The sequence below is a fragment of the Zeus faber genome, assembly GCF_960531495.2.
Source record: "Zeus faber genome assembly, chromosome: 10".
Taxonomy (NCBI): domain Eukaryota; kingdom Metazoa; phylum Chordata; class Actinopteri; order Zeiformes; family Zeidae; genus Zeus; species Zeus faber.
In genome coordinates, this window is record NC_137199.1 from 30,566,645 (window position 1) to 30,581,895 (window position 15,251).

The 15,251-nt window shown below is 43.7% G+C and overlaps 1 protein-coding gene across 1 annotated transcript; it reads left to right on the plus strand.

Annotated features, from left to right (window-relative positions):
• Positions 1-2,714: 2,714 nt before the first annotated feature.
• Positions 2,715-14,384, plus strand: adh5 (alcohol dehydrogenase 5). The gene is made up of 9 exons (XM_080008675.1): positions 2,715-2,800; positions 7,517-7,618; positions 8,077-8,218; positions 8,673-8,760; positions 9,009-9,228; positions 10,944-11,204; positions 12,096-12,231; positions 12,477-12,615; positions 14,276-14,384. Exons 1-9 carry the CDS (start codon positions 2,768-2,770, stop codon positions 14,298-14,300), a joined length of 1,146 nt encoding a protein of 381 aa, XP_079864801.1. The 5' UTR covers positions 2,715-2,767; the 3' UTR covers positions 14,301-14,384.
• Positions 14,385-15,251: the final 867 nt, after the last annotated feature.

The following is a 15,251-nucleotide window of genomic DNA, read 5'->3' on the forward strand; positions in this document are numbered from 1 at the left end:
GGGACATCACCAAGGTTTGTAGCAGCAGTTGAGTGACATATTGGGTCAGGTACGGCCTGACTTTTCGGATGTTGAGTAGTGCGAAGCGGCAGGACCGGGAGACGGCGGCAACATGGTCGGAGAATGTCAGTTGGTCATCGATAATGACACCTAGATTCCTTGCAGCCTTGGTAGGACCAAGAGAGATAGAGTCAATTTGAATATCAATGTTGTGATAAATACCTTGTTTGATCAGAAAGACCAGCAGTTCTGTTTTCGCCAGGTTTAGTTGAAGATGATAATCCTTCGTCCACGTGGATATGTCAGCGAGACAATCCGAGATCCACGTCGAGACAGTGGGGTCGTCGGGCAGGAAGGACAGATAGAGTTGAGTATCATCCTCATAGCAGTGATATGAAAAGCCATGTGAGCGGATGATCGGGCCCAGTGAGGTGGTGTATATGGCAAAGAGGAGGGGTCCCAGCACCGAGCCTTGGGGCCCCCCTGTGGTGAGGTTGTGAGGCACAGTCAGCTGGCCTTGCCAGGTCACACTGAACGAGCGCCCAGTGAGGTAAGATTCGAACCAGGAAAGTGCACTGCCAGATATGCCCATACTTGAGAGTAAGGACAGGAGTATGCTGTGATTGACAGTGTCAAAAGCAGCTGATAAGTCAAGCAGAATGACAACCGAGGATTTGGCAGCAGCTCTAGCAGTTTTTAAGGCCTCTGTCACAGACAACAGGGCTGTTTCAGTGGAGTGACCACTTTTGAAGCCAGATTGAAGTGTATCGAGAAGGTTGTTTCTTGACAGGTATTCTGTTACCTGTCTAGAGACCGCCCTCTCTATGGTTTTGGAAATGAATGGGAGGAGTGAGACCGGCCGACTGGGCTGATGGAGCAGGTGTGGTGGATAGTGGACACAGGCTCCAGACATGAGCTCAAGGTGGAGCAGAGAGAATCAGTGGCATCATTAACCTGCAGAGAGGAGAAAGTGCCGTGAGGTAGAAGAGGAGAGCACAGAGGAGAAGTGGGTGGGAGACAGGTTGCGGAGATTGCGGCGGATGGTAACCATGGGTGGGGAGGTGGGGGGTTGTTTTGGTAGCTGGACATTGAAGCGGATGAGGAAGTGGTCTGAGAGATGAAGAGGGGTGACCCTTAGGTTGTCCGTGGTGCAGCTCCGAGCGAGAATGAGATCAAGCTCTTTGCCAGCCTTGTGAGTCGGTGGAGTCGGGACCTGTCTTAGGTCGAATGAGTGAACCAAAGACAGGAAGTCAACCGAGTTTGCACCGTCCAAGTGGATGTTCATGTCTCCGAGGATGAGCATGGGACACTCATGCTCAGGAATTGATGACAGCAGGGTGTCAAGCTCATGTAGGAAGTCACCTGGTTGTCCTGGTGGACGGTAGATGACGACCACATAAGCTTTCACCGGAGCAGTCACCAAGACGGCGTGATATTCAAAGGAGACATTACATTACATTTAGCAGACGCTTTTATCCAAAGCGACTTACAATTATTCAAACACCGACGGACGCAGCCATCAGGAGCAATTAGGGGTTAATTGTCTTGCTCAAGGACACTACAGCATGCTAGCAGGAGGAGCCTGGGATCCAACCAGCAACCTTTAGATCACTAGACCACCAGCTCTACCTCCTGAGCTACCATCCCCTATAGACAAGGTTGTTTAAAGGCAGCAGTGGATTAAATTTCCATGTGTTGGAAATTAGCAGGCCAGTCCCACATCCACGGCCAGGTGGTCTGGATGTGTGGGAGAATGTGTAGTTTGTGGAAAGTGCAGCCGGGGTTGCACTATCTTCCGGTTTAATCCACGTCTCAGTGAGAGCAAGGAGCTCCACGGAGCGGCGGGTTGGCATGACCAGAAATAAAGTCTGCCTTGATAACTGCAGATCAACAATTACACAAGCCAACAGAGAAGGAGGTCTTTGCAGTAGATGTTTGCTGCAGAGACCTGAGGTTACCCAGATTGCATCGGCGTATGATATAACGAGGCTTTCTGGGTGAACTTGAGGTTGTAGAGATGTGGAAGTAGCACATTTTGTATGGAGTGAGAAAAAGAAGGCAGGTTTGCCTTGTTCGGTAGACGTGCGTCTTTACACAGAGCGACTACAAATGGGCTAACGCTTCATGGGCAGGACCATTAATAGGTGATAGAATACAGCTGCTCTCGTGATTAGGACTTGCACCTGGCTAAGAGCACGCCCAGATAGGAAAGGACTTAGCGAATAGGGGGTGTGTCTGGAAACACAACCTTGTTGGCAGATCAGCAAATAGCAGTGAAATGTGCACCCAAACCAGTCGTCCTAAGTTACAATACTAGATAACATAAACAGAGCAGTAGTACACTACACAGCAACCTCAGCACTAGGGCTTGTCTCAGTTCTATACTATCTAAACGTTTCTATTCGTTGTGTTCTAGATATTACTAGATATCATATTGCTTCTATTCGGTGATATGATCCAATTTTTTTTGATTCTATTTCCTCCTCTTCTATGCTACTGGTTACATTCTTTATCATGTATTATTCTATACTCTAACCCATTTCACCCATTTCATTCATTGTCTTCGATTCCATCGACACTTCGCAGTTTAAACCGACGCGTCACTGGAGACGATTCATCCCCGAGCCCGTTCGCAAGGAGCCTCGTGATTGGTGGAGACGGGGAGGTCGCGCTACCCTCTCCCCGATTGGCGGAGACGGGGCGCGCCCCCCCCCTCCCGGCGCAGGCTCCACTTTCCGGTGGAGCAGGCGGAGCGGAGGCGTCTGAGATGGAGGCGTCCGAGATGGAGACGTCCGGGAAGGTAAGCGCAGGCACCGGGACCCGCGGCCCGCTACTCCCTGCTCCGCCGCTGCCCGCTCCCCTGTCCCCCGTCCGGCCGTACGCCACGGCCGGACGGCCGGACGGGGGACAGGGGAGCGGCGGAGCAGGCTCGGGTGCGCGGCCGCGTCGGTCTCGCAGTTTCCGCTCGAACTTTTCTTGGGCGCGAACCCGCTTTTGTGCCTCCGGCCCCGGCGGGTTAGGAAAACGCCGACGCACCGCAGCGGTCTCGCCGGAGCCGGAGTGGGCTGTGGGTCGCGGAAGCCCCCCCCCCCCCAGCGGGCCGTGCGAGTCGAGGGTTAAAAACACGTGTTTGGGGCGTTGCGAGTGAGCGCTCAGATCCCGGAAACAACGCGGAGTGAAAGGAGCTCGTTCTAACGGGTGGAGCGGACCTTGGAGCAGGCACAGCGGCACACCCAGTACTACGAGTACCACAAGGAGTTCAAGTTTTAGTTTAAGGTCCAAGGTTAGAGATGAAAGAGGTTGATGGTTAAGTTGAGGTATAAGGTTACAGCTGGTTAGAGATGGTTAAGTTGAGGTATAAGGTTACAGCTGGTTAGAGATGGTTAAGTTGAGGTACAAGGTTACAGCTGGTTAGAGGTGGTTAAGTTGAGGTATAAGGTTACAGCTGGTTAGAGATGGTTAAGTTGAGGTATAAGGTTACAGCTGGTTAGAGGTGGTTAAGTTGAGGTACAAGGTTACAGCTGGTTAGAGATGGTTAAGTTGAGGTATAAGGTTACAGCTGGTTAGAGATGGTTAAGTTGAGGTACAAGGTTACAGCTGGTTAGAGATGGTTAAGTTGAGGTATAAGGTTACAGCTGGTTAGAGGTGGTTAAGTTGAGGTACAAGGTTACAGCTGGTTAGAGATGGTTAAGTTGAGGTATAAGGTTACAGCTGGTTAGAGATGGTTAAGTTGAGGTATAAGGTTACAGCTGGTTAGAGATGGTTAAGTTGAGGTATAAGGTTACAGCTGGTTAGAGATGGTTAAGTTGAGGTACAAGGTTACAGCTGGTTAGAGATGGTTAAGTTGAGGTATAAGGTTACAGCTGGTTAGAGATGGTTAAGTTGAGGTATAAGGTTACAGCTGGTTAGAGATGGTTAAGTTGAGGTATAAGGTTACAGCTGGTTAGAGATGGTTAAGTTGAGGTACAAGGTTACAGCTGGTTAGAGATGGTTAAGTTGAGGTATAAGGTTACAGCTGGTTAGAGGTGGTTAAGTTGAGGTATAAGGTTACAGCTGGTTAGAGATGGTTAAGTTGAGGTATAAGGTTACAGCTGGTTAGAGATGGTTAAGTTGAGGTATAAGGTTACAGCTGGTTAGAGATGGTTAAGTTGAGGTACAAGGTTACAGCTGGTTAGAGATGGTTAAGTTGAGGTACAAGGTTACAGCTGGTTAGAGATGGTTAAGTTGAGGTATAAGGTTACAGCTGGTTAGAGATGGTTAAGTTGAGGTACAAGGTTACAGCTGGTTAGAGATGGTTAAGTTGAGGTATAAGGTTACAGCTGGTTAGAGATGGTTAAGTTGAGGTACAAGGTTACAGCTGGTTAGAGATGGTTAAGTTGAGGTATAAGGTTACAGCTGGTTAGAGATGGTTAAGTTGAGGTACAAGGTTACAGCTGGTTAGAGATGGTTAAGTTGAGGTATAAGGTTACAGCTGGTTAGAGATGGTTAAGTTGAGGTATAAGGTTACAGCTGGTTAGAGGTGGTTAAGTTGAGGTATAAGGTTACAGCTGGTTAGAGGTGGTTAAGTTGAGGTACAAGGTTACAGCTGGTTAGAGATGGTTAAGTTGAGGTACAAGGTTACAGCTGGTTAGAGATGGTTAAGTTGAGGTATAAGGTTACAGCTGGTTAGAGATGGTTAAGTTGAGGTATAAGGTTACAGCTGGTTAGAGATGGTTAAGTTGAGGTATAAGGTTACAGCTGGTTAGAGATGGTTAAGTTGAGGTACAAGGTTACAGCTGGTTAGAGGTGGTTAAGTTGAGGTATAAGGTTACAGCTGGTTAGAGATGGTTAAGTTGAGGTATAAGGTTACAGCTGGTTAGAGATGGTTAAGTTGAGGTACAAGGTTACAGCTGGTTAGAGATGGTTAAGTTGAGGTATAAGGTTACAGCTGGTTAGAGGTGGTTAAGTTGAGGTACAAGGTTACAGCTGGTTAGAGATGGTTAAGTTGAGGTATAAGGTTACAGCTGGTTAGAGATGGTTAAGTTGAGGTATAAGGTTACAGCTGGTTAGAGATGGTTAAGTTGAGGTATAAGGTTACAGCTGGTTAGAGATGGTTAAGTTGAGGTACAAGGTTACAGCTGGTTAGAGATGGTTAAGTTGAGGTATAAGGTTACAGCTGGTTAGAGATGGTTAAGTTGAGGTATAAGGTTACAGCTGGTTAGAGATGGTTAAGTTGAGGTATAAGGTTACAGCTGGTTAGAGATGGTTAAGTTGAGGTACAAGGTTACAGCTGGTTAGAGATGGTTAAGTTGAGGTATAAGGTTACAGCTGGTTAGAGGTGGTTAAGTTGAGGTATAAGGTTACAGCTGGTTAGAGGTGGTTAAGTTGAGGTATAAGGTTACAGCTGGTTAGAGATGGTTAAGTTGAGGTATAAGGTTACAGCTGGTTAGAGATGGTTAAGTTGAGGTATAAGGTTACAGCTGGTTAGAGATGGTTAAGTTGATGTATAAGGTTACAGCTGGTTAGAGATGGTTAAGTTGAGGTACAAGGTTACAGCTGGTTAGAGATGGTTAAGTTGAGGTACAAGGTTACAGCTGGTTAGAGATGGTTAAGTTGAGGTATAAGGTTACAGCTGGTTAGAGATGGTTAAGTTGAGGTACAAGGTTACAGCTGGTTAGAGATGGTTAAGTTGAGGTATAAGGTTACAGCTGGTTAGAGATGGTTAAGTTGAGGTACAAGGTTACAGCTGGTTAGAGATGGTTAAGTTGAGGTATAAGGTTACAGCTGGTTAGAGATGGTTAAGTTGAGGTACAAGGTTACAGCTGGTTAGAGATGGTTAAGTTGAGGTATAAGGTTACAGCTGGTTAGAGATGGTTAAGTTGAGGTATAAGGTTACAGCTGGTTAGAGGTGGTTAAGTTGAGGTATAAGGTTACAGCTGGTTAGAGGTGGTTAAGTTGAGGTATAAGGTTACAGCTGGTTAGAGATGGTTAAGTTGAGGTATAAGGTTACAGCTGGTTAGAGATGGTTAAGTTGAGGTATAAGGTTACAGCTGGTTAGAGATGGTTAAGTTGAGGTATAAGGTTACAGCTGGTTAGAGATGGTTAAGTTGAGGTACAAGGTTACAGCTGGTTAGAGATGGTTAAGTTGAGGTATAAGGTTACAGCTGGTTAGAGGTGGTTAAGTTGAGGTATAAGGTTACAGCTGGTTAGAGGTGGTTAAGTTGAGGTATAAGGTTACAGCTGGTTAGAGATGGTTAAGTTGAGGTATAAGGTTACAGCTGGTTAGAGATGGTTAAGTTGAGGTATAAGGTTACAGCTGGTTAGAGATGGTTAAGTTGATGTATAAGGTTACAGCTGGTTAGAGATGGTTAAGTTGAGGTACAAGGTTACAGCTGGTTAGAGATGGTTAAGTTGAGGTACAAGGTTACAGCTGGTTAGAGATGGTTAAGTTGAGGTATAAGGTTACAGCTGGTTAGAGATGGTTAAGTTGAGGTACAAGGTTACAGCTGGTTAGAGATGGTTAAGTTGAGGTATAAGGTTACAGCTGGTTAGAGATGGTTAAGTTGAGGTACAAGGTTACAGCTGGTTAGAGATGGTTAAGTTGAGGTATAAGGTTACAGCTGGTTAGAGATGGTTAAGTTGAGGTACAAGGTTACAGCTGGTTAGAGATGGTTAAGTTGAGGTATAAGGTTACAGCTGGTTAGAGATGGTTAAGTTGAGGTATAAGGTTACAGCTGGTTAGAGGTGGTTAAGTTGAGGTATAAGGTTACAGCTGGTTAGAGGTGGTTAAGTTGAGGTATAAGGTTACAGCTGGTTAGAGATGGTTAAGTTGAGGTATAAGGTTACAGCTGGTTAGAGATGGTTAAGTTGAGGTATGGTGATATATCCCCACAATTAAAAGTAAAATCTATCCGACTGAAACTTTGGTTTTCCAACAAAAGACACGCAAAATAAATCTTGAGTTTTTTTGTGTGTGGAAATGTAAGTCATTGGACTGCAATAGGTGACACATAATCACTTTCAGTTACATCATCACTTTTTACTGGTTAGAATACATTTTAAGGTCAAATGATGCGTAGGAATTCTCAGACACTTTGATGGCGCAACACACTTCCACACCCTTATATGTTCAGCCTACTTAAGCAGCCAGTCCCTTCTGCCCCGCCTTCTTTTCTGTGTGGCTGCGCTCCCTTGGGCTCTACTCTTCTATCCGTTGGGGGGATCTGAGCTCGGCACTTCTATATCACCAGCTCATTAAGTGCCCATGTTTGCCCATGTACACCACGCTGTCAATTCCACTTTCCTAACACATCCAGGTGGCCGGTGTGATGAGCTGTCGAGCTTGGACGCCAAACTCGAACAAAGCGTAATAAAGATCAATTTAAAATAAATCAAAGTGTTTTGAATTAAAAATTGTACTTTTTAATTTTTTTTAATTTTTTTTACAGATTAGTGGATGTGATTGGACTTGAAAATGTGATGAGTGTCCAGCTTTGGTCTCCAGCCTCAGTGCGGTTCTTCTTCTTCTTGTCTCCAGGTGATAAAGTGCAAGGCGGCGGTGGCCTGGGAGGCCGGGAAGCCGCTCAGCATCGAGGACATCGAGGTGGAACCGCCAAAAGCTCATGAAGTCCGTGTCAAGGTAAACCACACCCAACAGCGCTGTGGTTCGGAGAGGGATAATTATGACATGATAAAGTGATCCTAGTGGTATGTGTGTGTATGTATGTATGTATGTATGTATGTATCATTTAAATTATTTTTCAGATGGTTTAAAACAGATGGTTCAGTCATTCTGTAATTCCTTTTAAATGACTGTCCGATAAGTTAACACTTTATTAATCTCTGTTGTAAATTTGTATATTAAAGCAGCAAAAACCAGTTCACGGAAAGGAGAATTAAGATGAAATAAAAACATTTATGTACCTATCTATCAATAAAGACTATTATAATACTGTATGATGTATTGTGAGGCTAATGAAAGGTCAATCCACAGCTGAAGTTGAACTTGTATTATCGATGAGTTGCGTCTGTTGTATTTTGACTTTGAATGTTTATAAAAACATTGATGGACTTTGATTTGAACACGGTTCCTTTCAGCTCTTTGCGACGGGCGTGTGCCACACTGACGCCTACACCCTGGGCGGCAGCGACCCTGAAGGAATATTCCCGGTCATCCTGGGCCACGAGGGTGCTGGCACCGTGGAGAGTGTGGGGGAGGGGGTCACCAATTTCAAACCAGGTGAGGAGACACGCTGGGATGGAAGATGGAAGACGACCGGATGCTTCACTTGGTCTATTTCAGTGTTGGAAAAAGAGTTTTTCGCAACGTCTACCACATTAAAACATTGTATTACATGAACTAGAATCATCACAGCTCTTATTTGTGCATTAACACTTGGGAAATCTGATTTCTTAAGCTATTGTGATATTTATTTTGACATTAATTTTAGAATTGCTTGAAGTAGTTCAAAATGATGAACATTTTGAGAACAGTGATTCAAGAGGAACAATGATTCAAAATGATTCTCTGAGGAATGATCATGGTCCTGTCTTGACTGACGGCCTAAATCTGAAAATGAGTTTAATGTTTACTGATAGCTGCTCATTCAGTCCAGTGTTTTTAAAGGAGATTCGGTTGCAGGAAGCACCCTTTGTCCTTTCCCTCCTCACCTGGACGTCTTGTCCTCCTCCAGGTGACACCGTCATCCCGCTCTACGTGCCTCAGTGCGGAGAATGCAAGTTCTGCAAGAATCCCAAAACCAACCTGTGCCAGAAAATCAGGTAATAGACTCTTTTTCTGCCCTTCACCGCACTAACATATTTAAAGGGAACAGTCCTAAGGCCTAACCCTAGCCCTTGATTTTTTGGGGACTTTTGCCTATATATTGACAGCAGTATTCCCTAAACTTGGGAGTCCTAATCCATATATGATTACACACAAAGATATTTTAGTTGCGGTCGCTATTTAGCAGAATCAACGTAACATAAGTGTTTCCGTGGCGATGACCTGGCGGCCTCTCACCCCGCAGGGTGACCCAGGGTCAGGGGCTGATGCCCGACAAAACCTCGCGCTTCAGCTGCAAGGGGAAGCAGCTGTTCCACTTCATGGGCACCAGCACCTTCTCCGAGTACACGGTGGTTGCCGACATCTCCCTGGCCAAGGTGAACGCCGCCGCACCGCTGGACAAAGTTTGTCTCCTGGGCTGCGGCATCTCCACCGGCTATGGCGCTGCGCTCAACACCGCCAAGGTGAGAAGGAGGTCCCATCCCTCCAGTTCTGTCCTAATGCTGTGCACCAACAGGGGTGTAACCATTTATAGTAGCACAGATTTTTAAGCTACAAATGTCTATTACTGTATACAAATACAGTTATTGGATAAAAATTTAAATTTCAAATATATACCAAACAGGTAGTCAGAGATATATATATATATATATATATGTGTGTATATATATATATATGTGTGTATATATATGTATGTATGCGCAATACTATGCACAGGGTAGATGTTATGGTGTATATAGGTAAAAAAATATAAATTATGTGCTAAGTAGATTATTACAGTATGTACAGTGTAACACCTGTGGTATTGAATGTACATTGTGTATGCATCACCATGCTGAAAAATGGATCGCAATATTGAAATCTACTATTTATTTGTTTATATACTTTAACCACCAACGGCACAGAATCTCCAATCCAACAAATCGTTTAAATGACTCAGAAGTCGGGAACTGGCAAAGTCGGGCAGACGAGTGATTCTTCTATTCACAAAATAAATACTAAAATGGACGTCCAACGGTAAAAAAGCCAAGCTGTTTTGCAATTTTGAGCTTGCAACACAAAAGCTCATTTCCTCTTTTTTTTTTTTTTTTTTTTTTTTTTTTTTTTTATTCCTGCGGAATAAAAAATAAATAAAAATCACGGCGCCATCTGGCAACCTCTTGCATCGGTTGCAAAACACTCTTCTACAGTCATATTTATTTTCCATTTTTTCCAACTTTGTTATAAATATTGTATGTATGTTAATATTGTGACCGTGTCGAACCCAGTACCGTGGGTGGAACACGTCCTTCTTTATGCAAAATAAATGACTGGAGTGAAAAATCTTACATTTAAACCTAAATGATTCAGGACGCCTGATAAGCTTCTAATGATAAGCTGAGCCTGAAGGGATTGATGATATGTAAGGAACCCGAATGCGCCCTGTCAACTCGACAGCACCGCTGTGTTGGCTTCCACTGGAGTGTTAAGATAACCGTCCCCGGGGAGCCCAGTGTCTTGGGGTTCTGTGCAGTTGTGTTTGCTCAGAGCGCCTCTCCTCCCCTCTCCTCTCGGGTCTTTTTGCAATGCTTTCTTTGCACACAACCCGTCAAGGGATTCTCCAGTATTTTGGGGGGATAATTCACTTTTTGTCAAATGCTTTTTGTTTTTTTGAAAATTACTACATGGCAGTTTGTATATTTACTTGTATATGTACCCTCTTTGACGTGCTGGAAGGTATGTTTTCCTAATTTCAGGCTAGTTTAGCTGAAACAGTTTTTAGGCTAGTTTAGCTCCTCTGCAGCCATGCATTTTAACACAGTTAGCATGTAGCCTGTCGGTTATATGTGCTTCTGGACACGGGGATGGAAGCGGTGTCGACCTTCTTGTGTGAATCTGAGTAAGATGGAAAGAAACTGAATTTCTATGGAAGCAGGTGTATCCCTCGAAACAAGAATTCAAGTTTATGAACAATTTTAATAATTAAAAAAAAAAAAAAAAGATTCAGTAAATTAACGAAATAAAAAAATATTCCTAACATGGAGCAAGCAATGGACTCCAAAGGGTAAAGACAAACTCAACAGAGCAATGAAATCACACGAGTGTGCTCCTTCTCGTGCCAATTAGTGCAAAACCAAAATGAACATGATTGTACCGTTGGGGGCTCCCCATCCTGAAATGTTCATCTTGGCATGATCAGGTGGAGCCCGGCTCCTCCTGCGCCGTGTTCGGCCTCGGGGCCGTCGGTCTGGCCGTCATCATGGGCTGCAAGGTGGCCGGAGCGACCCGGATCATTGGCGTTGACCTCAACCCCGACAAGTTTGAGAAAGCCAAGGAGTTTGGAGCCACGGAGTTCGTCAACCCCAAGGAGATCAGCAAGCCGGTGCAGGAGGTGCTGGTGGAGATGACTGACGGAGGCGTGGACTACTCCTTCGAGTGCATCGGCAACGTGCAGATCATGGTGAGGACTTTGGAAACGCTGCGCTGCAGGGAGATATGGAAGGCTTCATAGTCTCTGTAACAGTACCTTGAGGTGCTTGAATTTCGTCCTCAGAAATGTAAGTCCTGGAATACCATGAGAATAGCCCCGTCTTTTCCTGAAGTGCTTGAAAAAAAACAGGTCATTGAAAACCTGTGATACTCCCCCTGGTTTTGTTATTCAATTTACAGAATAATTTTTATGACTTTCAAGAGTATTATTTGTCACACACACGTACATACGTTCATACATATATGCAGTGAAATGTCTTCGCAACGCATCCGGTGATTATGCACAATAGTTAGTAAACATAACATGATGCCAGGGACATACACATTTCATTCAGTTAGGTTGGAAATAAACACTTTTAATAGTTGATAACAATGAGATTAATAAAAGACTGTTTTGCGTGAAGTCCTTGAAAACCAAAAATTTGTTGCCCAAAAAAGTACTTGAAAACCCTTGAATATAATGCTCGAGTAAACCCCGCTGTAATCACAAGGAATCTCATATTCTGAGGAATTTTAGGTTATATCTTATCAACATCCATTTAAAATGTGTTTCATTATAAACATATGAAATCGTTTTACTGCCCAGCCCTCCACCATGGTTATCATGCTCTGCATTTTGGTTTAAAGAATTTATATATCGCTGTGTCATACTGTGTTTATTTGCTATTTTCCAATTCTAATAGAATATTTCATCTTGTGTTCCAAAAGCTTTAATGCTAATATGAACACCTGATGACAAGCATCCCTGTCCAGGGATGAACGGAGATGCCAAGATTTGGCAACCCAGAATCTAAGGCTGTAGTAAGGGTGTCGTCCACTAGAGGGCGGTGCCATAAAGCAACGTTTCTCTTGTGTGTCCCAGAGGGCGGCTCTGGAGGCGTGTCACAAAGGCTGGGGGGAGAGCATCATCGTGGGGGTGGCGGGGGCCGGACAGGAGATCTCCACCCGACCTTTCCAGCTGGTCACGGGTCGCGTCTGGAGGGGAACGGCCTTTGGAGGTGACGAGCCGCCGTCTCACCGGGGCCTTAATTCGCCGTTTCTATTGATTTTTCTCATGGATTTTTAAACTCATTGTGTAAACTCGTCATGACTCATTTCATCTTCTTCGCAGCGTTAAATGTCTTTTTTTTTTTTTTCAGTTTGACAAACATCAGGCCCGAGAAGTCATTGAACAGTCTCACATTTTAAACGATGTGTTCTTCAATTCTGTTTTTTTTTTTTGGGGGGGGGGTTTTCCCTGCAGGTTGGAAGAGCTTGGAGAGCGTCCCCAAGCTGGTGGAGGACTACATGAGCAAGAAGCTGAAGGTGGATGAGTTTGTGACGCACACGCTGCCTTTCCAGCAGATCAACGAGGGCTTCGACATCATGCGCGCTGGGAAGGGGTGAGTGCCGCCTGCGTGCGGCCTTCCAGGGCGAGCGCTGTTCAAGTTTAATCTCAGTTATTTAATTTTTTTGGTTTAAATCTTGTCACTTCCAAGTCCCGCTGGTTTGTTTGTAAATAAATTGTCATTTAGAGCCGTTCAACAATATCACAAAATTGGATTTTGTCAAATGTTGTGATGTAATGCTGTCCAAGTCTGTGACAACCTTCAAATATTTATTTTAAATATACTTTTAGTGGAGCTGTGTGTTATTTTATTGATATATACTTTTTAATAATATCAGCCTGCTGCCTCTGACCCAGACCAGGATAACATAACAGATGGGTTATACAGTGGTACCTTGAGTTAAGAGCGCACTAACATACCAGTTTTCCGAGTTAAGAGCCGTCGTCCCGTTGATTTTTTGTATTGATTTGTAAGCAAAACTTTGAGTTAGGAGGAGCCAGCTTCAGGTGCCGCCGCTGGTGGGCGTGGCCAGCGAACGCGGCCAGAGTCCCGCGTCTCACTCCTTCACTTCACATGGTGACCTGAGCGGGGAAGCATCGCTTTTGTGTTTTGTGCTCGCAATTTAGGCTTTTTGTGGAGTTATTTTGCCAATTTTAAAGTAAGTGCTGAGAAGAAGCGGATGATGTCATTGACTTAAAGCGCAAAGTAATAGAAAAACACGAGCGAGGTGTGCGTGTGATGGAATTGGCGAGGCAGTACGAGCGTAGTACTTCTACCATATGTACCATACTGAAGCAGAAGGAGGCGATAAAGGGTACTACGCCAGCCCAGGGCGTTAAAATAATGTAATGTTAAAATAATGGGTGTGGTTGACGGAGAAGCAGCTCGCAGGAGATAGCGTGACGGAGGGTATCATCTGCGAGAAGGCAAAAATGATCCACACATTCTCTTTTATTATGTTTTATTATGTTTTTATACAATATTTGTTAGTTATTAATACATCTTTCTTAATTAAAACACGTAACAAAAGAAACATTGGGATTTTTTTTGGGGGGCCGGAACGGATGAATGACATTTCAATTCATTTCAATGGGGAAACTTGATTTGCTATACGAGCAGATTGAATTACGAGCTCTGTCACGGAACTAATTAAAGTCGTAAGTCAAGGTACCACTGTATTTGTATTTTCTCTGCATGTCCTCCTTGTCTCTTCTCTTTTTTGACGGTTATTTGTTCTCCTGTTACGTGCTTTGTCACTGTGTTTTGACAACTGCTCTACTTTATTCTATATAATGCTTTTTATTGTATTTATGTTACAACATTGGGGTATGGGTTTATTTTTCTTCAATATTCAAATATACTGAGTTGGTGGTATTACAAATAAGTATTTATTAGTTTAGTGGTATTAGTAGTATGATTAACTTCACTGCACATAGTACAAAAAAATAATAATAATGAAGAAACATTCTGAAAATTGTATAATTGAACTGTCAATACTGTACTGTAGGAAAATATGACATAACCTTCAACATCATTTTTACTGAAACCACGAACCACAACACAGATGTTATAGAATGTAGATATTTTTTTAGGTTGCTCATGTCTCAGCTGTATTTCCTCTAAGTGTTGAGTAAATCCTCTTTCCAAACACTCTGAGTAAACTCCCCGTTCAGGCGACTTTCCTCTTTCACGGCTCTTCTTCTTTCCGTTGCAGCATCCGCACGGTGCTGAGGTTCTGACGACACTCCCCCTCCTGCACTTCCTGGATGCCACGCCCCGTCACGTGGTGAAACTCAGCCCTCAATAAAGTTTTTCAAATCATGGTTCTTCTTGGTGTTTGTTGGTGATGATGATTATATTCATAAGAAAAAATAAACTCAGATGTTTGTTTCAGCTCAGTGGTCAGATGCCAGACACTGGGATAAACATTTTGAACTGATATTTGGGTGATAAGGTGTCTCGAGCCAGGGCAGCTTTATTTATACAGCACGTTTCAGCAACAAGGCCGTTCAAAGTGCTTTACATAAAACATTAAAAGCATGGAGACAAAGTGCAAAGAAACACATTATAAAAGGACCTAAAATGCATTAAGTAAGAAAAAAACAACATAGAACGGATCAAAGCTACAGTGCATGAGATGAATGAGAAACCCTGTTCTACTCAGTGTTAATTTATTTAGTCCGTTCCCTGAGGAGCTTGTACCTGGTCAAGGTGACGATGAGCCCCAGGATCCAAACCACATGATCCTACTGAGCTCTGCTGTTTGTCTGGAAATTTAAAAAAATATAAAGTGGAATAAATCCCATAATGATCCAGCCCAAACTAAATGGAACGTGTCACAAAATGGATTATTATGACAACAATAAGGATATGACCAGAACCTCAACTCCCAAAACAGTGCATTGATTTTTAATAAACACAACTTCTGTTTTCACTCTTTGAGACTCTAGAGTGATTGTTTTGATGAGATGCGTTGTTTTAGCCTCGTATCAAATCATATCTGGTGCCTGTGTGAGAATCATGTAGTTTTACAGGAAATAACTCCACCTTTGGGCTGCAGAAAGGTGGTGTTTTTTGGGCGGATGGAACCTTTTCACGGCGTTGACCAGACGATAGGTGGAGGTCATCGCACTGATCATGTTTCTGATCCACTGAGACTTTTACTACAAATACATATATATTTATATGCA